This window comes from Myodes glareolus, chromosome 14 (assembly GCF_982192425.1).
Source record: "Myodes glareolus chromosome 14, mMyoGla1.1, whole genome shotgun sequence".
In the NCBI taxonomy this organism is placed as follows: Eukaryota; Metazoa; Chordata; class Mammalia; order Rodentia; family Cricetidae; genus Myodes; species Myodes glareolus.
In genome coordinates this window covers 17,918,347-17,941,391 of record NC_142039.1, presented here as the reverse complement: position 1 = coordinate 17,941,391, position 23,045 = coordinate 17,918,347, and the positions used below count along the sequence as shown (strand labels likewise).

Below are 23,045 nucleotides of genomic sequence, written 5' to 3'. Positions count from 1 at the left end.
TCGCTGCCACGCCTCTTACTGCTCAGCCACTCCCTCAGGACCAAGAATGCCTTCCTTTTACAACCCTATCAGAGGCAGTGTTCAGCATCTCCCCAGATCCATCTTGGCCCGGTACCAAGTGCCCTTCTCCTGGCCCTGGTGTACCTTGCTCCACTGCCTAGCCTTGCCTTCTTTCCTCTCCCAGGTTCACTGGGAGAAAGCTTCAAGTCTTAGAGTTGGGCAGCACACCGAACCCATAGTATGTTTGACCTTATCATAATCCAGGACTCCAGGCCAGGCTGATGGCAAAGAAAGCATGCCATTCACCCAGCCCCACACTAGAGAGAAAGCCCTCGGGCTGGGGATGCAAGGTTCAGAGTGACCTGGGGGTCTTGTTTCTGAGCAGACTGGTGGGAGCTGATTTGTATCTCACATCCGCGTACTGAGGGAAAGGGAACAGGGAGAGAACCGAAGAACCCCCTGGTAAACTGCACAAGGCTCACGCAGGCATCTCTACAAGATCTGTCGATACTTGCTGGGGTAGGATTAGAAAGGGCGAAACAGAAGGCAAGCAGAGAGCTGAGTTCTAGTAGGCTAGGCCCCTGGGTGAGACCCTTGGAAAGTCATGCCAAGCCTTTCCATAGTGTACAGGCATGACCAGGCATGTGGGAAGCACTTTCCTGAGCATGGTTTCCAGATTTCTCGTGGTAGGACTGCTTACTTCCAGGCTGGATAGAACATGGCCCATTGTTTTTTAACATATAGGAGTGATTGCCTGTGTGCGTATGCACACCACAGATGTTCCTGGTGCTTGTGGAGGTCAGAAGGAGGAACCACATCCCGTGGAACTGGAGCCACAAATGGCTTTGAGCCACCATGTGGGTGCTGGGAATAAACACGCAGGACCTCTGTTCTCGCAACTGCTGAGCTGTCTCGCTAGCCCCCTTCGAGTCCATTCTTACATTGCCTTCTTGTGGGAAACTGGAATATGTCTTAAGCTGAAGGTCCATTTTTCGGCCTTGTTTTTGAAAACGTTCACATGATTTTTATGTTGTGTTTATTTTCTGGTACTGAGACTGGAATGCAGGGCCTTGAGAAGCGTGGGCCAGCTTCCTATCATTGAGCTAGACCCTCGGCCGGGCTAGTGCAATTTCGGTTCTGCAATGTAGCCAAGGAGAATGATTATTCCTAACTAAAATAGGCTCCAAAAGTTAAGCACAGGGCTGGAGAAAGAACGCAGGGTTCAAAGTGCATATCCTTGCAGGGAGGACCGGATGGATATGAGTTCTCAGCACGCACACCAGGGAGCTCACAACCACCTGTAACTACAGCTCCAGGGGATCCAGTGTCCTCTTCTGGCTTCAATGGACACTACACTCATGTTCATACATACCTCCAATCCACATAATCAAAAACAAAAATCTTTTAAAAGCCATGCATCCTCTGAAGTGCTCTGCATAAAAGTCACCACAGGGGAGAGAATGTATTCTCCAGGCCTCATGTTTCAGCAGTGGAGGTCAACACTTGTGTAACAGTTGTGATCTCTGTCACGTCACCCTGACAAAATCCATAATGGGTGAAGTTTAACTAGAGGGATCTTTGTTACGCCAAGAGCCCTAATGATTTTAGACTTGCAGTGCTTGTGTTGAAACAATGAATGAGCTGGGCTTGGTGGTGCACGCCTTTAATTCTAGCACGTGGGAGGCAGAGGCAGGAGGATCTTTGTGAGTTTGAGGCCAGCCTGGTCTACATAGCAAGTTCAGCTACACAGAAAGGTGATTTCTCAAAAAAAAGAGTATTGCTGGATTTCTTAGAGGCTTTATGTTTTAGGCATCGAAAGTCAGAACAGGCACCCATGGTGAGGAGACACCTGATATTTTGGTTACAATAACTCCTTGTGGGCTTCAAGAAAACCTGCAAGCCTTGATATATCCAGTGTGAGTCTTTAAAATATATATATATATATATATACACACACATACATATGTGTGTGTACAACTTATTTTTATTTTATATTCCTTGGTGCTTTGCTTTATTTTATATTCCTATGTGTGTCTGTGTGAGGCTGTCAGAAGCCCTGGAATTGGAGTTACAGATATGTGTGAGTTGCCATGTGGGTGCTGAGAATTGAACCTGGCTCCTCTGGAAGATCAGCCAGTGCTCTTAACCGCTGAGTCAGCCCTCCAGCCCCTACAATGTTATACTTAAGTGTAAAATCTAAAGAAGGTGAAAAGCATGGGTGTTCAGCCACTACAGTGCGAAAGAATGTTACAAGAGGGACTGATTCTGCTTTTCTTTTTGGTTTTTCAAGACACAGTTTCTCTGTGTAAAAGCCCTGACTGTCTTAGAACTTGCTTTGTAAACCAGGCTGGCCTCGAACTCACAGAGATCCGCCTGCCTCTGCCTCCTGAGTGCTGGGATTAAAAAGTATGCGCCACCACCGCCCAGCCCGAATCTGCTTTTCAAATAACTCACAAATCCGTCCCCTTTCTTCCCATTGTCACTAAGCTTGTACCTTTAGCTCTCAAGACTGTCTGAAAAATATGAATTGAAATTTCTTTTTTATTATTTTTTTTAAAATATTTATTTATTTATTTATTTATTTATTATGTATACAGTATTCTGTCTGCATGTATGCCTGAAGGCCAGAAGAGGGCACCAGACCTCCTTACAGATGGTTGTGAGCCACCATGTGGTTGCTGGGAATTGAACTCAGGACCTTTGGAAGAGGAGGCAATGCTCTTAACGGTTGAGCCATCTCTCCAGCCCCCCCTTTTTTTTATTATTTTTTAATTCTTAATTATGTGAATATGAGAGGCTGCACATAAGTACAGTGCCCGCTGAAGCCAGAAGAGGGCATCAGGTCTCCTGAGATGGCGTTCCAGGCAGCTGTGAGCTGCCCAGCATGGGTGCTGGGAATTAAGCGCAGGTCCCCTGGAAGAGCGATGCATTCCCTTTACCACTGAGCCGTTTCTTCAGCCCAGGCTGAAATTCTGATGTGGGCATGTTGACTGGCCGCTACCTCGGGGCCGTCCATTTGACTTCATTGTACACCCTCCACCATTTTCTGTGCAGCTCCTCCCCGTCAACTCAGCTTCCCTGCCTCTACTACTAACTCCTTTAAGAATAAACCCTTCCGCCGGGCGGTGGTGGCGCACACCTTAAACCCAGCACTCGGGAGGCAGGGCAGGCAGATCTCTGTGAGTTTGAGGCCAGCCTGGTCTTCAGAGCTGGTTCCAGGACAGCTAGACTGTTACACAGAGAAACCCTGTCTTGAAAACAAACAAACAAAATAAACCCTTCCTCTCCTGCTGGGGTGACCCATCAAGACTTGCAGCTGGCTCTGCCCTTCAGGTGTCACCTTCTCTGTACTGCATTCCTGGCTGGGCTCAGTCCAGGTCACACCTACCCAGCAGGTTGGCTGTAGGCTTTCCCAGCGCTGATGTAATTGCAGCCTTGGCTCATCTCTCATCACCTCCTCCCTTCTGCTTTCTGACTTCCATTCATTGGCATCATCTCCTTTCCTGTTATTTATGTCTTTGTGATTTCTGCCTAGTTAAGGAAATTAATAAGGTCCCAGGCTGGAGAGGTGGCTTAACAATTAAGAGCCCTTGTTCTTGCTGAGCACCTGGGTTAGAATCCCAGCACCACCCACATGACAGCCTAGAGCTCTCTGGATCTGTAGTTCCAGGAAATCCAGCACCCTCTTCTGACCTCTGCGGGCACCAGGCCCACTCACAGGGCATAGACATATCTGCAGGCAAAACACTCACACCATAAACCTAATAATCATTAATAAGATCCCTTAATTGTTTAGCAGCGTTTCTGGAGGAAGGGGAGATAAACGGGGAGTTCAGTTCAGTGTTTGAACACGAGAAGTCTCCCTTGTTGGTACGGGGACAGCAGGGTGCCTGGTTGCAGAGTTCCTGGAGAATACTTCCTCTACCGTGCTGACTCCATGGTAACCACAGCTCGAGCTCATGATGGGGGTAAAGGCCTTGGGTTTTCTGCATCTCCTGACAGTATCCTTTTTCTGCTCAGGTAAACTAGTGAGTGACTTACAGGTCATTTGTCAGTGGGGTGACCCAAATGCCAGGGACCTTCCAGGACCCAGAGAAGCCTGCCCTAGGCTAGGTATTGACTCCTACCTGTGACTCTTTCTTCACATCACTGTGCATCTCTCCCCATCCCCCAATCCACTTACAGGATGATGAGAGCCTGAAGCACCTCACACACGAGGAGAAGGACGTCATCCTGTTCTTTGAAGAGACTCTCGATTCCCTGGAATATGACTTTGATGAGCCAGCCCTGTGTGACAGTGGCATTCATTGCCACTCTCCACAGTCTCTGGAAGAGAGCCCTTCTAGTCACTCGGAACCTGAAGATGTCATCGATTTAGTCCAACCAGGCCCCGAGAGCCATCCAGATGTGGCTCACGTAGCAGGTACACACAGGTTCCCACGCCTTTGACTTGGTGTGGTGGTGCACCCGAGGCACCAGCACCTTCTGCTCTGTCTGCCTCTGCTTGTCAGGATAGACACTCTTGAAGCTCTTTCCAGCTTCTAGAAGGCCGAATTATCCTCTTGGTAGTCTCTCCAGCAAGGGGAACTCCAAAAAGACTGAACAAAAACAGCCAACTGAAAGGGGGGGGGGGGACCAAATGCGCATATAGATTGTGTGGTGTTGTGTGGTGTTGTGTGTATGTGTGGTGTGTTTATGTGTGGCAGGGCACCTGATTTGTGCTGTGTGATTATGTCCCATTTCTAACACATGACTCTGTGAGGTAGTCCTAGAAAGAGCAGGCAAGGTGCAGGCCAGCGCCCTCTTTGTATGCCCTGCATCACTGAGCGGCATCCATGAAGATGCCCATTGAGGGGGCTGGTGAGATGGCTCAGTGGTTAAGAGCACTGACTGCTCCCCCAGAGGACCCAGGTTCAGTTCCCAGCACCCACATGGCAGCTCGCAGCTGTGTGTAGCTCCAGTTCAAGAGAATCTGACCTCATTATACCAATGCGCATCAAATAAAGTTAAATAAAGTTTAAAAAAAAAAAGATGTCCATTGAATCCTGGGATAGAACTGGGAGGATATGGTTAGTGAAAAGTTTCTTACAGCCTTTATTTGCCGATGGGAAGCGATATTAAAAACAAGTGAAGGAGGCACCCAGGACTAGACGAGAGACGAGACAGAGCGAAAACACTTGCACTTTGCAGCCTGTTAACACCCGTGTTTGTCATAAGCTTCAGGGGAGGGTGTCTTTCTTTGTGAGACGGGGTCTCACTGTGCATCTCCAGCTGGCCTGGAGCTTGCTGTGTAGCCCAGCCTGACCGAATCGGACCGAACGCTGTCCTCCTGTTTCCGCCTCTCGAGCACTACAATTACAGTATATGCCACCATTCTTAGCCTACGTATGTTTTCTTGTAAAGCAAACTGCCTTCCTCAGAATTGACATCCCACACAAAAGAGCATGGTTTGCAGCCAACCCTTGAGAGAAGAGACATTAAATTTTGCATTTTTCTTTTTTACACTTCTGCCTTAAAGTATAGTTTCTAAAGTAACTTGAACCAACTGATCCTTTAAACAGATTGGATCATGTAATCACACCAAAGAAAATGGGTTTGGAAAATTCCCAGCAATTCTCTAACCTACTATTTTCTTATCTTCTTTTGTTTGCTTGCTTTTTGAGACACGGTTTCTTTATGTAGTCTTGGTTGTCCTGGAACTCGCTGTGTAAACCAGGCTGGCCTTGAACCATAGAGATCTGCCTTTCTCTACCTCCTGAGTACTGGGATTCAAGACAAGCACCCCCATCCTCCACTCAGTGCTTTCTGAAGCCCCCTATGAGGTGGTCATTGCTTGTGTCCTGTCACATGCCCCCAGGGCTAGGGAGCTTCAGAAGCACACCTTTCCAGACTGCTTCCTAGCTGGTTGTTTCTGGCTCTAGATCTTCACCACCCTTTCAGGAATCTGTTGGGTCTCGGTGTATTCTCAGCAGTGCAGGCAGCAGAACCAGCATTTTGATTAGGCTTTGTAGAGGTTGGTAGTGTCCCACTGTGACTTTCTAAAGTTCAGCGGCAGGAATGCCACGTGTCTACTTTTAGCAAGGTGAAAACTTACGAGGTCTCTTTTCTTTCAGGGGCCACATCTGTTCCAAAACAGGACACTCCCGTTCCTGAAGGTGGAAAAGAAGCCGCTGAGAATTCCCTGCCACCACCAGACTCCAGGGATCCTGAGGTGTTTCCTCTGCCGCCCTCTTCGCCTGTCCCTGCGCCCTCGGCCCCCCGAAAGGAGCTGATATCCCCCTCTCCTCCGGTAGAGCATCCCAAACTGTCCCGCTCCGTGCCCACTCCTCTGGTGATTGCTCAGAAAATTTCTGAGAAGTTGGCGGGAAACGAAGCCCTGTCCCCCACGTCCCCGTCAAAGGAGGGCAGGCCTGGGGAATGGAGAATGCCGCTGACTTCGATAGCCTCTCGAAATGGGGACCAGATCGGCGTGTGGCATCGACACACGGCCCAGTCGGCGCCCAAGGTCCACCGCTTCCCCAGCAACATAAGCGTGACCAACAGCGCGGGCAAGGACTTCAACAAGACTATCTCCAAGGCGGCTGTCAACGTGCAGGAGCGGAAGGCCCAGGTCCTGGCCAACATCAACGGCATGTCCTTCATCGCTGCGGGAGACACGTCATCGGAAGAGCGGTGGCAGAAGGCTGAGGAGCAGAGGGGCGGCTCTGCGGACGGGGGGCGCGCCCAGAGCAGGGTGGGCATGGCCGGGGAACCCGGAGGGTCCCGTGCAGGAGGCCCAACCAGGGTGCAGCAGTCCCGGGCCGTGCAGACCGAGCAGCCGTCAGCACTGGCCAATGGCTTCCAGAGCGTGCATGAGGCTCTGCGCAGCGAGCCCAGCGCCTTTGTCCCCACCAGCAAGACCATCACCTTCCGTCCAGACCCCGCTGTAGCGGGCAAGCTGGCGCGCCAGAATGCCAGCCGCAGCCTGTACGAGCCGCGCCTGGACGGCTCCCAGGACGCCCGCAAGCGCACAGGCTCGCTCCCCCGGGCTGTGGGCTTCCGGCCACAGGGCATCACAGTGCAGTTCTCAGGCCGTGGCTCCACAGAGGAAGCACGACGTGAGGCCCTGCGCAAGCTCGGGCTGCTGAAGGAGAACTTGTGATGGCCACGGTGGGACTGCTGCAGTGATTGGGTAGACCCTGTATCCCCGCACTGGGTGTTCTATTCAGGAACCGGGTGGCACAAAGAACTACATGTTCGGGGAAAATGCCTCTGCCCCAACCCCTGTGTCCAGTGCAGCGTGGAGCCAGAGGCCAGTGGGGCAAGGACCTGGCCCCCAGAGCTGTCCTCTTCCTTTCCTGGGGTCATGGGATAACCTTTAGGACCCGTGGGCTTCCATGGCTGCGGATGACCTATGACTTCCATATATGAGGACGGCCTTGGCTTGACTTGGTCCAGGATCTCTGATTTGAACCTTTATCCCACGCACAGGACTTGAAAGCCAGTGTAGTTCTCTGATGCTCAGGATTCCCCCTCCTCGAAAAAAAAAAAGAAATGCTTGTTAAATTTTATAGTGTCAATATACACTTTGAAGTCTAGCTGTTTGTGTGTTGTGTATTTCTGAAGAGTAGAAGATGGTACTTTACCAATCTGGATTTGTTTCTTGGCATAATTTGGTTTGCCCCATTTTCTTAACTGAAACTCTTAATGAACCCTTTAGAGTAAGATTTACTGTAATTTTTGAATTGTAAGAACAAAACAGGATGTCAAGTTTGGAAAAGGTGGTAATTATGAGAAAGCAAGTCTCATGCGACCCTGGGATGTGTGTATGAGTCTGTTGTGTATAAATATGTGTGCCTGTGCTAACACACATGAGTATTGTGTGTCTGTGTATGCACATTTCTTAGGATGTAAGTATCTCCTTCTGAAGACACCGTTATCTAACTACAGGATATGAACACTTCCTTTTCTCTCACAGACACCTTGGCACTGTGGTGAGCACTACGAAGTCTTCCTATTATGGAAGTTGGCTAGGGACACATGAACCCCAAGTCCCTTTTCCTCAACAGTATGTTCTGTTCCCAATTAAAGTAGTATTTCCTGCTTTCAAATAAGCAAGATAGTTCCTGTTTTTACTTAAGAACATTTTTTTTCATTTAAAAATTAAAATCTTCTTTGTCACCTCACTAGTGTTGTGTTGCAAGGTAGTAGACGGAAGGAAACGATCTGATTGGTTCTGCTCCACGAACACCGTCCTGGGACTCGAAGGAGAAAACTGAATTCATGAAGAGTTTTTCCTCCCGGACTTTGTTTTTACCGAATTGTGGCCACAAGTGTTATTATCAAAACAGTTTAAGGCTGGAGTCTCAAACCTCTAAAAATAGATGGAGAAAGACTGGCCTGGGAGGAGCCACACCCGCAGGTCCTCGGCGGCACGGTGACAGCCCTGTTTCTTTTCCAACTGAGAATCACTGAGACTCTGAGCCGTTGAAGGCCATTTTCGCAGAACTCCACTTGCTTTGTAAGGTCCATGAAATGAATGATTAGGTTTTATTTCTTCAGAACCATGGTCTAGCAACTCGCCCAGCTCTTTCTTCTCCTGGTGTCTTCGCAAACATTTTTTAATCCTACTTAAGTAAGGGCTTTAAACTTTTAAAAGTACCTTTAATTTTACTCCTGCTTATGATGGATTTTTTTGATAGGAGCCCGGAGGTTTCCCTTTGACAAAGCCAGATGCCACACACACAGTGTTTAATAATTGACGGTCTCAGAACAGCTGTTACAGATGTTCTTCATAGAGGGTTTTCCCATCACTTTATTGCGAATAGACTGAGTTTGACTGTAGATTAATATATTCTTGTAATGACATTTTTGAAAAGCAAATTTTTATCCTACCTATAAACAACTGTGTTACATTATGCACTATATTACTTCCTTTTAAAGGGTTATATCTTTTTCTTCTATTTATTCATGTTTTCTGTCTATTTAATCCATGATTATATTGACTGTTACTTTGTTTCTTGTGTCCAAAGCCCTAATGATTAAAGCCCTATTTTTGTGAATGGTGAGGGCCCTGCTGTGTGTATCCTCTGCTGAAAAGCATTAGTTTCCTTGCAGTAGTTATGGGGGTGTGATGCTTTGTTTTGTTCCTTTGTTTTTAAGACAGGGTTTCTCTGTAGCTTTGGAGCCTGTCCTGAAACTCGCTCTGTAGACCAGGCTGGCCTCGAATTCACAGAGATCTGTCTGTCTCTGCCTCCTGAGTACTGGGATTAAAGACGTGCGCTGCCATCACCCAGCTGTGATATGATATGACATTCTTAGATGACATCCAGTTCCCGGTGTTGAAGGACCATATTTCAAAGCAAGATTGTAACGAAAAGTAAAGGTAGATCCAAAGTCCCAGTTTCTCCTCAGCTGACATTATAAACACCCCTTCATTTCTAGGAAACTCTGTTGTGCTATGTAAAAGCCAGAAAACGAACAAAACAATTTCTCCTTTCCTTTACTATCTTTACACAGATGTCCAAACTAGAGTCCCACAGCCACAGCCCTACCTAGCTGTCCCTGGGAGCAGCGTCTGCTCCAGCTCTTGCCTCCTTGCTGCTAATCTGCACCCTACCTTAGTGTGCCTGCTCATCTGCACAAAAAAAGGCAGCACCTTTGCTCTTTGCTCTCTTCCTCACTGAGGTTACACCCTCTTGTAATGCCTGCTTGAGGAGAAAGGGGGGAGTCGGACTGTAGGATGTTACCCACCAGACGTGCTGAGGCCCCTGACACACACAGTGACTGACCACGGAGCCCTCAGCAATCACGAAGTGTACAGACAGACGGGGCTACAGAAATAGACTTTTGACTGTAGAAGTCCTTTGCACGCAGCGCTAGTGGGGGGCAGGGTAGGACCCCACTGAGAACTAGCTCTCACGAGGAGTTTGGTGGAGCTGACCAGGGGGCAATGGAGCCCTAGTATCAGAACAAAACAAAGGGAAGTGCATTCTTCCCAAACCCCCAGGGCTTTGGCTGGGAGGACCAGACCTTTCCCAGGATTTAGTGGCGACTTCTGTGCAGGTGATAATCAGTTCTTTAGCGTGTATTAAAGAGGAAGAAAGATGATAAATATGACAGCAATTTACTCTTATCAAAGAAATGTGTGTCTGCTACACAGCTGTTTTCCTAGCTGGTACAAGTACAATGAAGGCATTGTTTCTCTCTGGCTGCTTTATTGACCTGGCAAGGTTAATAAACTTAGTTTTGCCCTAAACTGTGTTCTCAAACTTCTGTCATCCAATAGCGGTGTAGTCTGGATGAGCAGTAGCCTTGCTTCCCTGGGTCCCTTGGCCTCGTCCTGGTCCCCAGCCAAGACTGCTGGATGGAAGGAGGAAGGGGAGGGTCATGAATGTTCACCTGGAGAGGTTTCTGTTCTCTCTAAAGTGACAAGTCACCAAACAGGTTTTGTGTCTTCTCTTCACAAGGCTTTCTCCCCCTGGCTTTAAAGTATGGGGACACGTTCCCATATCCTTTTCTAATCTACCAGTTGGACAAGCTGTGCTTTCAGATACCTGAGAAAAAAAGAAGCCCGGGCTGTAAGCTGCCGTGTCCTGGGAATGTCGCTGCTCTTTGTGACTGAGTTTGAAATGGAGGCCCAGTTGGAAATTCAGTTCAGCCACTGGCCTCCCATTCAGGGCTCTCTCACCAGAATCATCTGCTTTCTCTGGGCATCAAAGCCAGGGGTGGGGGGTGGGGGGAGAGAAGCAGCACTGGGAATCTGCCTCTGGAGATGCTGGAGAGACATCACATACTTTTCAGCATAGAAGGAATTAGCCTTTGCGGGTGGCAATTGATGTGCTTTTAAAGGTGTCTTGATGCAGAAAGATACAGCAAAACCATCCTTCGCAGTCCTGTTTCCTAAGCCTTCTGGCTGGACCTGGTGGTGCACTGCTGTATTAGCCCTGCTTGGGAGGGGGAGGCAGGCAGATGAGTGAAGGTCATCCTCAGCCACAAAGCAACTTTGAGGTCTTCATAAGACCCAGTCTTCAAAATACGGCAAAATTCCAGAAATGCCACTCCCTCCTGGCGCCGGTGACAGCGGCGATGGGGGCGGGGAGGCAGCACAAAGAATCCCCAGGAACAGGAACCTTTTCCTTCAGTCTTCCTCCTTGTCCTTCCTCTGAACGGCAGACACTTCCTGTTGTGCAACTGTTAAAGGAGGAAGGAGGCATAAGGAGGACTTCCAGAAACATCTGTGTGGCCCTCCGCAGAGTCTCCAGCCTAGAGGAGGACAGCGGCTCATGGGTCTCGGAAATTTCTAACCAGTCCCTCGGGTGTCATTGCTTTATGGTATCCTGGGATCTAGACCGGGCAGGTGAGGAGGGGTCTTCATGCTGTGTTTAATAGAGGTTCTCAAATCCCAAGCTTACCTCAAAATTCTCAGAGCCCGCCGGGTGGTGGTGGCGCACGCCTTTAATCCCAGCACTTGGGCGGCAGAGGCAGGCAGAGCTCTGTGAGTTCGAGGCCAGTCTGGTCTACAGCGTGAGTTCCAGGACAGGTTCCAGAGGATGCACAGAGAAACCCTGTCTCGAAAAACAAAACAAAAGCAAGACCAAAAATCCTCAGGGGGTCATCTATTTCCTGGTCCTGGCTGGAGCCATACTTCTGAGCTTCCGGAGCCTTTGGAAGGGGAAACTCCAAACTACAGACTAGCCACTCTTAGGTTCAGGGCTCCAGTCCCCACTGCCAGCTGTGGAGGCAGGCTGTACCTTTCAGCTGTAGTCACAAAGTCACAGTTGGAAGCTGAAGCTAATGGAGCCTCGTCACCGTCACCAACAAACAGGTCACCCTTTGTCAACTCTAACTATAGATATGTGCGTGTGCAGTCAAGCTGCCGAGGTACCTGCCAAAATTTTGGAAACGTTTTCAAAGGGTGAAGCTGAATGAAAAGGAACTCTAGGCCAGGGAGTTGGCTTGGTACCTGTGTGTGTGCAAGCATGTGTGTGTGCAAGCACGTGTGTCTGATGCGTACACTCTTCTAGAGCAACCAGGCTGGCGTCAGCCCTGGCCTCTCTGATTTGCACTCATTATATTGGGTATACTGGCCTTGAGTATTGTCACAGGCGGCTAGAGGCCTCTAGGTCTCTGTGGCCTTTGGGAATGACGTAAGCCCTTGGTACGCCTGAAATCAGGTTGCTTGTAAGTTGCTGTGATGGCAAGTTTCAGAGTTCTCTCCAGCTTCCATCTCATTCTATTGCCCAACAGTTTCCTGGCCCATGAAACTAGGTAGACTTTGTCCATCTGTTTGTTTGCTGTCTACTTGTTTGGTGTGTGAGCGTTTGAGTTTGGGGAAGATGCACTCTGCCTTGTGAGGCAGAATGAAGAAGGGCTTGTGGAGCCCAGGACACTGTATTTCCTGGAGTACTCCTGCCTATCTTTTTACATAAGCCCCTCCAGCCAGGCCCCTTCCCCGAGGGCCTCCAACCGCCAGGTTCCACCGAAGAATACTTTAGGTGGACCCTGCCCCACCACCCTATAGAATAAAAACCTCAATCTCTGGATGTGAAATTCCACCAGTCTCTACCCTGAAAACTTCACCCTCCTGGCAAGAAACTCTATATAAACCTGTATCCTGGTCGGTTTCCTGCTGTTTCTTTCCCTGAGCAGAGGCAGCCACCCTCCCATTTTCCTACCTCCTAATAAATCTCTTGTGTGAGGTTTGTTGTGTGGTGTGATCTTGTGGTATTCCTTGGCTCCCAACTGCCAGGATACCTTTCCATTCAAGCTGTTATGCTTATATTATAAACTTAACCATATTCTTTTATGTTCATATCCATGTTTCTGAAGCTTTCAAAGTAAGGTTATTTCTCTCTCTCTCTCTCTCTCTCTCTCTCTCTCTCTCTCTCTGTGTGTGTGTGTGTGTGTACTGTATGTGCTTGTGTGCACCTGGAGGTGGCAGAGGAAGATTATCAGCTGTCTTCTCCTATCACCGATATTCACCTTATTCCCTTGAGACAGGGTCCCTGGATCTCTAGTGAAAGAACTTGGAGCTTAACTGCTTTCAGCTAGTCTCCCACCACCCCCACCACCCTCACCCCAGCCCTGACTCCCAGTGCTGGTGTTACAGGTACATAAAACCACGTTTGACTTTTTTATGGGTTCTGGGGATCTGAACTCGGATCCTAATGCCTGAGCAGCAAGCCCTCTTCCCCCAGCAGGCCACCATCACCCACAGGCTACCCTCAAGCTTCCAGTCCTCCTACCTGGCCCTCCAGAATCCTGGGAGTACAGGTGTGTGCTGCCATGCCTGGATTCTCAGTTCACTCCGAAAGAGTAGGATTAAGGCGTGTCTGATGTCAGTCAGTGGGAGTGTGTCCATGACTAAAGAATTTGCTTACTGAGACAGGGTCTCACACTTGTCCTCCTGCCTCAGCCTCCGGAGCAGTTTGGGTTACAGGAATAAATCACCTGGCTCTACTTCAAACTAGTCTTATTCTCTAAAGTTTGGGAGGTAAACCAGTAGGTGCCAAATAATATCAGTCTCTTTTATTCAGCAAAGCCTTGTGTCCCTTGCCCAGGGTGGTTAATTGAGTGGTGATAAATACCCTTTCGGTCCTAAATACCTGCCAGGGGTGTGGCATGAGCAGTGGCCACTCAGGAAGGTTCCTCTCCGCCGGGTCCTCCTGGGGACCCTGCTTCCACTGCCCTGGTGGCCTACAGTTGCCTCCCCTCCCACCCCTCTGCTGATGCTCCAGCCAGGCCTGGACTATTCCTCCTAGCCTTCTGTTTTCTTCAGTGTGGAGCTGGCTGCACCCCATCAGGTCATCAAGAAGAGGGTGTGTGCATCCCCCTAGTGCCTCTCCACAGAGCTTGTCTCCTCCCCGAATCACTTCCTGCTCTCTCCCAGACTTGGAGTTATGGTCCTCCTACAATCAGACCAGGTGTGTGGAGGTGGGGGTGGGATGGGGGTGCTTTTCACTTTGAATGCGATGAGCCTTGGTCGGTCATCTTGAATCTGGGCCTGGAGCCCACACAGCTGAGTCTTTGGGGAGAAGGGAGGGAGTGTGCCAGGTCCTGCAGCAAGGGCAGGAGCCTCTGACCTTGGAAGAACCACTTCAAGGGAAGTCTTTGGTTCCCTGTTTCCATCCATTCTCTCCAGGACTTGATTTGAAACTCAGAACTGCCCTCTGCACAATGGGAACTTGGGGGCAGGGGTTGCCCAGCTGCCCACTGCAGTCCTTAGAAGTCACGGCAGGTCCTGGAAAGACTGAGAGGCCTCAGTGCAACGCTCTGGCCAGGGCTGCAGGTTCCAAGAAGACACGGGTGAGAAGGCGCATGGTCCCCATGTATCTGGCCCCATTCCCTTCATGGTACTACCACTGTGCAAACCCTGGCCCTCTAACCATCTTGGCAGCAATGACGACAGTTCTGCCAATGTCTGAAAATGGTGTTGCTGACATTTATACCCCATTCTACCGAGATGTGCCTGCATCAAAGAACATAGTGTTTCCTGCCTTGGGAGGCGCTACCCTTCCCTTAAGCTTGTTGCTATTTTTGTAAATTTTTTTCTGGCAATAACCACCTTCTGTGCCTTTAGGCCAGACAGTAAAATGAACACCTCACCATTTCCTTTTAGGCTTTTTCCCCCTCAGTTCAGTCATCCACCTCCTACAGTCTTAATTCTAGGAATGATTTGCTATTTCTGAACATGAGATCCAGGCAGGGCTGTGGGCACACCTCTGCCATCCCAGCACTGGGGAGGTAGAGGCAGAAGGATCAGGAGTCCAAGGTGATCCTGGGCTCAATAGTGACTCTGAGGCCAACCTGGGCTACATGAGACTCTATGAAAACAAACGCCTCAGTTAACACATGACCTCAGAATTTTGGCCTCTGGGTTGCAGATCCCACACAGTGCCCTCCAATGTGTGAGTGAGGAGGAGAGAGAAGGTCTAAAAGGTCCCGAGGGTTGGTGTGAAATGGGTAGCAGTTCTACTGGCAGGAGGGGGAAGGGTGTCCACCCACACGGAGGATCACCTGCCTCTGAGTCCCCAGCCTGTGACTGCTTACTATGGGTCTGACCCTTGGAGCCCCAAGGGGGTTGATGGGGATGAGCCATCCTTAGCTCTCAGGGTCATCGAGGGGCCTGAGTGAGATCACAGGCTTAGCGCATGACTGGCTCACACCGCCATCACCACAGCTAGTGCCCACACCATGATGACAGTAGGGAAGTCCCTCTTGGCCCTGGGGACCTGAGCAAAATGTGGAGTGATGGCCGCAGCAGGACAGAGCACTCTGGTGTTCCACAGAGGTCCCCAGCCAGCTTGCAGTCTGTGGGGCCTGGCTTCCTGCTGATTCCGCTCCACAGGGAACTGAGCTGCAGGGCTTGCCCACTTTCTAAAAATATGTGTCCAGAGTTTGTTTTCCTTCTCTGGGGCTGGGTTTGCCTGGCTTCCTGCTCAGAAGCCCAGTGCTGGATCTTGCCGGGCATCTGAGCCCACTCTTCATGTTGCCTTTCTAGGCCGGTGCAGGACACGATGCTCACCCCGGAGCCTCCCTTCTGGGCCTCCTCCCTAGAGGGAATGCCAGGCCAGCTCTGCCAGAACACTGGGAGACTGTGTGGCCAGCAGTGGCCCTGGGATATGTCCCACATACACCATTTTCATACTATGTAGACCAGGCTAGCCTGGAACTCAGAGCTCCACCTACCTCTCCTGAGCGCTGAGATTAAAGGCATGGACCACCATGTCTGGCAGAGGCTGGTGAGCCTTTGTGAGCCTCTAAGGCATGGCCAGAAAACAGAGAGTGTATTCCTCTTCTGGGGTGCACAGTGAAAGAAGTTCCCTAAGGTGCGGGATGGGTGCTGGATTACAGTATCTGTGAGGTGGGGGCCACATTATACTTACCTTTGCAGCTCCAGTGTACCTGAAGTGGCATTTGGCACATAAAAAAAAAATCAGCTAGTAAATTGAACATTTGTAAGAGAATAAGAGCAGTTCAGACTTTACAGAGTCTGTTACTCCCTTAGCAGAAATAGTCTGGCTCAGAGAACGGGGAGGGAGGATGCATAGTAGACAGACAGACAGACAGAGTAAACAGTAGGCTGAGGCCATTTTGAAGAGCCAAGCATGACACCATAGGTAGATAATCAGTGGAGACCCTGACAAGGGTCAGGCTCTGATTCCGGCATCTTCCACACGTGGCTTCTGGGTTTACCTCGAATGGCTTCATCCTACCGGCACATCCTCCCCTGCTATGTGCTGTCTGGGGAGCACGCAGTGGTGAGCAGACCACTCAGGCCGCATCCTCCCCAGGCCTGCAGCCCAGGTATGTGTGGGGCGGGGGACAGACAGGCTGATCTGTAACCATACTGCAGAAGGGCAAATATGGGAACTACAGAACTGAAGGCAGGGACACGGCCAAGCTGATACTTAAAGGACCAGCAAGAGCTAATGGGACCGAAAGTCTGGCCGAGGGTGCTCAGATGGAAGGAACAGCACTGGAAAAGACCCAGAGCAGGTTGGGAAGAGGAAGGTGTGTGAGGAACAGTGGCCTGTAGTGTCTGTCACATGACAAACACTGACCCTGAGTGAGGCACGGCCTGTGGGAAGAGCCGTGGTCCCTGCCCACCCAGGCGCTACAGCCCAATAGTCATTCAACAAACAACACCATTCCCGCACACTGGGGACACAGCCAAACAGAAGCCAAAAGAAAAAGGAAAGTCCTGTTCTTGACCTTGTTATTCTGGTGCTGAAGACAGAAAACAAACAAAGGTGGAACAATTGTGGGGAGAGGGCTAGGACCAAGACGTAGCCGGAATTCCTGACAGGACAGGTGGAGGGGGGGGCCCGGGAGTGGAAGGGCTGTGGTGTCACAGGTAATTACGAGTTGGGAATGTGCCAAGTCAGCTCTCAAGACACCACGGCAGCTTCAGCCTGATGGCTTCAACATCCCTGCTTGCGGTCAAAGAAGGGAAAATGTCCAGGCTTCCTGGGAAGGAAACACAGAAAATACTCTCTGCGTTGTAGACCTCTGTGCTCGGCCAGTTCACCGTGCAGCGCCCACTGGCTCCCCCACACTCTTCTTCCTGTGCTCCACCACACTGCAGCACTGCTCGGCAAACGTTTCCAGAACTGAGCCAAGGTTCCCGCAGCTGAGAACAAGAAGCCCCACTTGCTGGGCTTGGCATTTGGGGTCTCAGTCCCATGCTGTGAGATGACAGAACTGTCCGTCCACTTCCCAGACTGTCTGGGCAAATGAGGAATGGCAGGCAGGGAGGGACCTGTGGGCCGGGCTAATCACACTTAATGGGAGATGGAGTCTCAGATCCAGACATCAGCCACACTGGCTGATCCTCTAATCACAGAGGGCGCGGGGTGGGTGTGCCTCCTGTGTGGGTTGGCTGCCTTCAGAGGTATCAGCACAGGGGAGCCCTGAGCAGATTGAACCTTGAACAAAACTTACCTTGGGTTCACATTTTGTATTTTTAAACACTTTTTTTAAAAAGATGCATTTCCTTTTTAATTATGCGTGTGTGAGGGGGTGTCTGTGTGTGGATATGTGCACATGTAAGTTCCAGGCAGCTGTGCAGGGAAACCCACTTCCACGCCTAACCATTGAGTCCAAAGCTCAGCCCCTCATTTCGTACGGCTGAAGAAGTGTGAAGGAGGAGGAAACGCCTGGAGGTGGAAACTGGTTTATCTGAAAATAAAGATAAGGAGGGGCCTGGCCCTGTCACAAGCGAGCTCTGCAGCCTGGCCCATTTCCCATCCTTCCACTCCTCATGGGACGAGCCAGGAGTCATCAGACATTGCTCCGGTAAGAAACCCCTATGGTCTCAGTGGCTTAACAAAATGAAGTCTGTTTTACTTACAGCCGTCCCGTAGGTCTGGTATCCCTTCCTCGTGAGGCTGGGGGCACCAGCCTATGGTTTAACTTTATCCCCTCAAATTCCAGTATTAGAAGCTTCACCCCAAGTGCAACAGTGCAGGATGTGGGGTCTACTGGACAGTGTGACAGTCAGAAGGATGGCCAGTGGCTTTGTTACGTAAGCGAGCTCAGCCCTCTCTTGCCGGTTTTGGCACGTCTTCCTGCCAGACAATACTTCTCACCAGAGAAGACCCTCGTCAGACACAATTCCTCCACCTTGAACTTCCTGACCTCAAAACTGTGAGCCAACTTGAACTTTTCTTGTTTGTAACTGACCAGGCAATGGCATTCCAGAATAGCAGCGTGCGGCAGTCTACAACAGCGCCCACAGTGTCCCCGTAGCCGAGAAGGATGAGCCCAGCCTGGCTGACGTTTCTCCTCCTACCGCGTCCCCCATCACTGGACTGGGTTTGTTGCCGTGCACGATCAGGTGTCAGCAGTCAGTGTGTCTTCCCAGGAGGACACAGCCGTGGAGGGCAGGCAGCAGGGGCTTCACGCTCCCCCTGCTGAATGCTGTCATTCATGCTCCCCTTTGGAGTAGGTGGCAGGCGAAGTTACATGTTGGGGCCACTGAGACTTCCCTGTCCTCAAACCGTCCAGTGAGTGACACACAGAGCCACAGCAGCTACAGTCCTGGACAGTGACAAGGGGTACAGCCTGGAGAGAGGCCAAGGGTGATTTAGCAACTGGCTCTCCCCAAAACACATCTGTGTATATACACACGGTAATATGTTTCTGGGGCTGGAGAGATGGATCAGTGGTCAAGAGGACTGGTTGCTCTTGTAGAAGACCCAGGTTCAGTTCCCAGAACCCTCATAGTGGCTCACAACCACATGTAATTCCTCTTCCAGGGGATCCAATGCCTTTTTCTAGTGTCCTTGGGTACCAGGCAAGCATGGGGTGCACACACATGCAAGCAAAACACTCACACACATAAAATTTAAAAACACTAAACAAAAACCTCTTATAAATTCTGCTGGTATAAAGGGTGCAGAAACGACAATTTTTATAACTATTTTATAAATAATGTTAAAATATACAATACTCTAACTGTAAATTCTATATATCCAGTTGATTCATATATGACTTGTTCACTGATTTGGATCAAACTCATATTTAGCCATGATTTGACAAATGAACTTATGTCTCAATTGACACCTTAATTTTTCCATTTACTCTATTGTCCTTAGGGACTGGAGAGATGATTCTGTGGTTAGGAGCTTATACAGCGTTTGCAGAGGACCTGAGTTCAGTTCCTAGAGCCCACATTTGGTGTCTCACGGCTGTTGGCAAACCCAGCTCCAGAGAACTCTCAGTCCTGGCCTCCACGGGCACTTGGACACATGACACGGACACATAGACACATATACACGTAAACAAACATATAAATAAACCCTTAAAAATCTAGTGCCCTTAAGCCTGCTATGTGACCTTTACACAGAGTTTATTTATTAAAAATTGTATTTATTAAAAAGTCTTAGCTGGGTGGTGGTGGCGCACGCCTTTAATCCCAGCACTCAAGAGGCAGAGGCAGGCTGATCCCTGTGAGTTCAAGACCAGCCTGGTCTACAAGAGCTAGTTCCAGGACAGGCTCCAAGCTGCAAGAGAAACTCTGTCTCAAAAAACCAAAATAAGTAGGTAAGTAAATAAATAAATAAATAAAAGGTCTAAAATAAATTAATAAAAGGGTAATAGTTTCCAAAGACTAGAAAAAAATTTTCTCCTCCCCCCCCCTTTCTCTCTCTCTTAATGTTGCGTTTGGGTATAACCCATGTCTCAGTCGATCTGCCCCACTCACATTTTCTTCCTTCATCTCTTTCTCAAGTGCAGCCCCAGCTACAAAGCAATACGCCAAGCCCCGATTTGTTGTATTTGCCTACTGCGGGGACTTACACACTCCTACTCAGCTGGGCCAGTTTCCAGGGCATGACCTCACTGAGCTGAATTGGGAAGAGGTAGGAAACCACTGTGTGGCTTTTCCCTTGAGGACCAGGCCAGGGTGGGAGCTCAAGGCCAGGCCTTCAGGCTCTGCCTCACACTGCTGAGGTATGAACGTGTTTGCGTGTGGTGGGTGAGGCCAAACCACTAACCTGCAAAGTAGGCCAGGACATCCATCCTGAAATCTGTCACCAGGCTTTGAGGTCTTGGCTAAATGAAGCGAAGAAGTTCTGGAACAGACTGTCTTTGTGGAAACAGAAGACCACGGAACATCCAGGATGCTATGTCTTATGGCATCACCAGCGTTATAGTAGGACGGAGAGGGAGCGTATCTGAGAGCTGTCTGGGATTCAGACTGACTATGTGTATTAACCGGCAGGTCAGCCCCAAGAGAGATACATTATGGAGGAAACTGAGGCAGGAGCACTTAGGATCCCATGGAGTCTTACAGCTAGTCAGGGCCAGAGCTGTGAACCAGCAGCCTCTTTGATGTGTCCCAGGCTGCTGTCCCCCTCAGAGGGGCCTGTCCTAGACACTTTCTCTTCATTCTGGGATGCCCTGAGCCTAGGAGCCTTGAAGACATGAACAAGGCAGGCCCAGGCTGTGGGGCTAGCAGCTTAGATGACTTGGAAACATTTATTTTACATAGAGACTACAGGCCGGGCAAGGCACATGACTTCAATCCCAGCACTTGGGAGGCACAGGCAGGTGAGTTCAAGGCTAGCCTGAGCTACATAAAAAGTTTCAGACCAGCCAGAGCTACATAGTGAGACCCTGTCTGAAAAGAAACAAAAACCAAAACAAAAAATAAACAAAAAACCGAACAGCAACAAAATACAAAACCTACCTGAACCAGGACTTCCTCAGTGTCTTTCTTCTGTGTCTCTTTTCTCTGGAAAAGTGAGGCAACATCCTAGAAACCAGCTCAGGGGGTCCGAAGAAAAATTCCAAAATAGTTGGCCTCGTTGTCTATTCCCTGTGGAGTGGGATGTGGCCCCTTAGGTGTGCCTGGGGTGCGGGTTGCTGGTGGCAGGAGTGATACAAATGGGAAGGGCTAGCACACACCCACTTTTGGAAAGCAACAAGAACCTGAGGGGAGATGGGAAATTCCCTGTGGGCAGGAAGCTGGTGGAGCAGGAGGAGGTAACCCAGCCAGCTTCCAGCATGCAGCCTGAGGAGGAAGTGAGGGCCTGCTCCACTCTTGGGTCCCATCACTGGCACAAGTAACCCACCCTCACCAGAAAGCAGCACCCTTGAAGGTCATCTGAGGGAGTTATCACCCAGGCTACATTTTGGACTTGTGCGTTTCTTTTTTTGTATGGTAGGGGATGTGTATGCTTGAGTCAGGGTCTTACTATGTAGCTCTGGCTGTCCTAGAACCCGCTAAATAGACCAGACTGGCCACAAACTCAAATCCACCTGCCGCCTGAGCGCTGGGATTAAAGGCTTGTGCTACCCACCATGCCTAGCTGAGTTTCAAAAGTCACCAACACAACTGAAAATAGAATATTCTCTGCCAGCGGGAAGCCCCTGGGGTAGATAAGGGCAACTAGGAGGTGCCAGCTCCCAGCTGAAAGACGTTCACTGGCCCAAGAGGAGGATGAAACCCCAGCTGAAAGAAATCCAGTGGCCCAAGTGGAGGATAAGAAGGCTGCTGGGGGTGGGGGTGTATGACCTGGGACTGCAGGAGAGTATAGGCAGCATCCCCACAGAAGAGGCAAGGGTTACAAGGTCAGTCTCTACAGAGGGTGTGACCAGATAAGTCAGGATCTGAAGGACCACATAGAGCCAGTCTCTCCTACCAGGGGAACGCTATGAACATATGAAGTCCAGAATGAATCTTTCCTGTGGGGCTGGAGACACAGATGTGAGCTCCGATGTCACTCGCATCAGCTAAGAATGAGACAGCACAGGCACAAACATGTGTATCTGCAAGTCCGTGTACACAGACGCACCTGAGTCTGCCAGCTCCAAAGGCCCCGGGCCAATCCCAGCCTGAGCTCCCTGGGCCCACACAGACGTGGCCTTCTGATGCTCTTTGTTCTCCACTGACCGGAGAAGGGCTCTACAGAGAGGAGGTGACTCCAGAGCTGGGACGGGGACCGCAGAGAACGGAAAATAACGTAGGGGGTGTGGTGCACGCCTGTAACCCCAGCACGCGGAAGCCAGGCAGGTGGGTCTCTGTGAGTTCAAGGCCAGTCTGGTCCTGGCCCGCACAGAGTTCCAGATCAACTGAGACTGCGCAGTGAGACCTTAATAGAAGAAGAAGGAGAGGAGGCGGAGAAGAAGAAATGTCTGAAAGATGGTGACATGGCTTGAAGGGGCTCCCACCAACTAAACCTGATGTCATTTGAGCATGAAATAGTGATAATAGATTATAGCCCATTACAACCCATTAAATAAAAAGGGAATCCATGTGAGGTCAAATATACATTAATTATACTAGTCATAAACATACTTATCATTAATTATTAATTATAATGATTTATTTGATGAGTAAAAGGATTTTTATGTAGTTTCAAAGTATCACTCAATATTTAACTAATTACAAAGCAAAAATAACTTTATTTTTGAATGAGGTAGACGCCGCCTCATTCAACTGGTGCAGTAATACCAGGGATGAAGTGGGCAGAAATCACACCGTGGGAACAGTGTCACTTCATACTGTTCCTTCCAGAGCTGAAACCTCCATTCAATCCCCACATCAGAAAGCAGAAAACTTCAGCTGGCTCAGCGATACTCAAATGCTGTCATCATAAATTCGTAAAAGGCTAGAGATTCCCTGACTGAAGGGACAATAAAATACCACGCATTTCTGTTCTGGATCGTTTCTGCTTCTGTAGACGAAATGTTAAAGCTGTCAAGTTCAAATTGGTGTTGTCTGTGTCAAACCTAACAACAGAAGGAAATCAAGCTGGAAGTTTATGGGCTGGGAGGATGGCTCTGAGGGTGAATACAAGCAGGAAGACCTGAGTTCAGATCCTCGGCAGGGCTTAGCGGTCCACATCGGCCATCCCAGCATCAGGGAAGAAGAAACGGGAATCTTGCTGCTCAGCCTCCCTGAATCAGTGAGCTCCAGATTCAGTAAGAGAGCCCACCCCCAGTGTAAGACAGAGAGTGACTGAGACAGGCCACTGACACAGACCTGGGACATATATGCACATGTATGCACATGTGTGCATGCACGCACACACACACACACACACACACACACACAC

General features: G+C 49.7%; 1 protein-coding gene across 4 annotated transcripts in view; it reads left to right on the top strand.

The window, feature by feature from the left end:
* The window catches only part of Proser2 (proline and serine rich 2), a 35,389-nt gene extending 25,152 nt beyond the window's left edge, over positions 1-10,237 (top strand). For all 4 annotated transcript variants that reach the window (XM_048460878.3, XM_048460877.3, XM_048460879.3 and 1 more), the window contains exons 3-4: positions 4,186-4,423; positions 6,114-10,237. In XM_048460878.3, the coding sequence (XP_048316835.3) occupies positions 4,186-4,423; positions 6,114-7,141 (1,266 nt within the window). In that variant the 3' untranslated portion in view covers positions 7,142-10,237. The remainder of the gene's footprint in view (positions 1-4,185; positions 4,424-6,113) is intronic.
* The last annotated feature ends 12,808 nt before the right edge of the window (positions 10,238-23,045 follow it).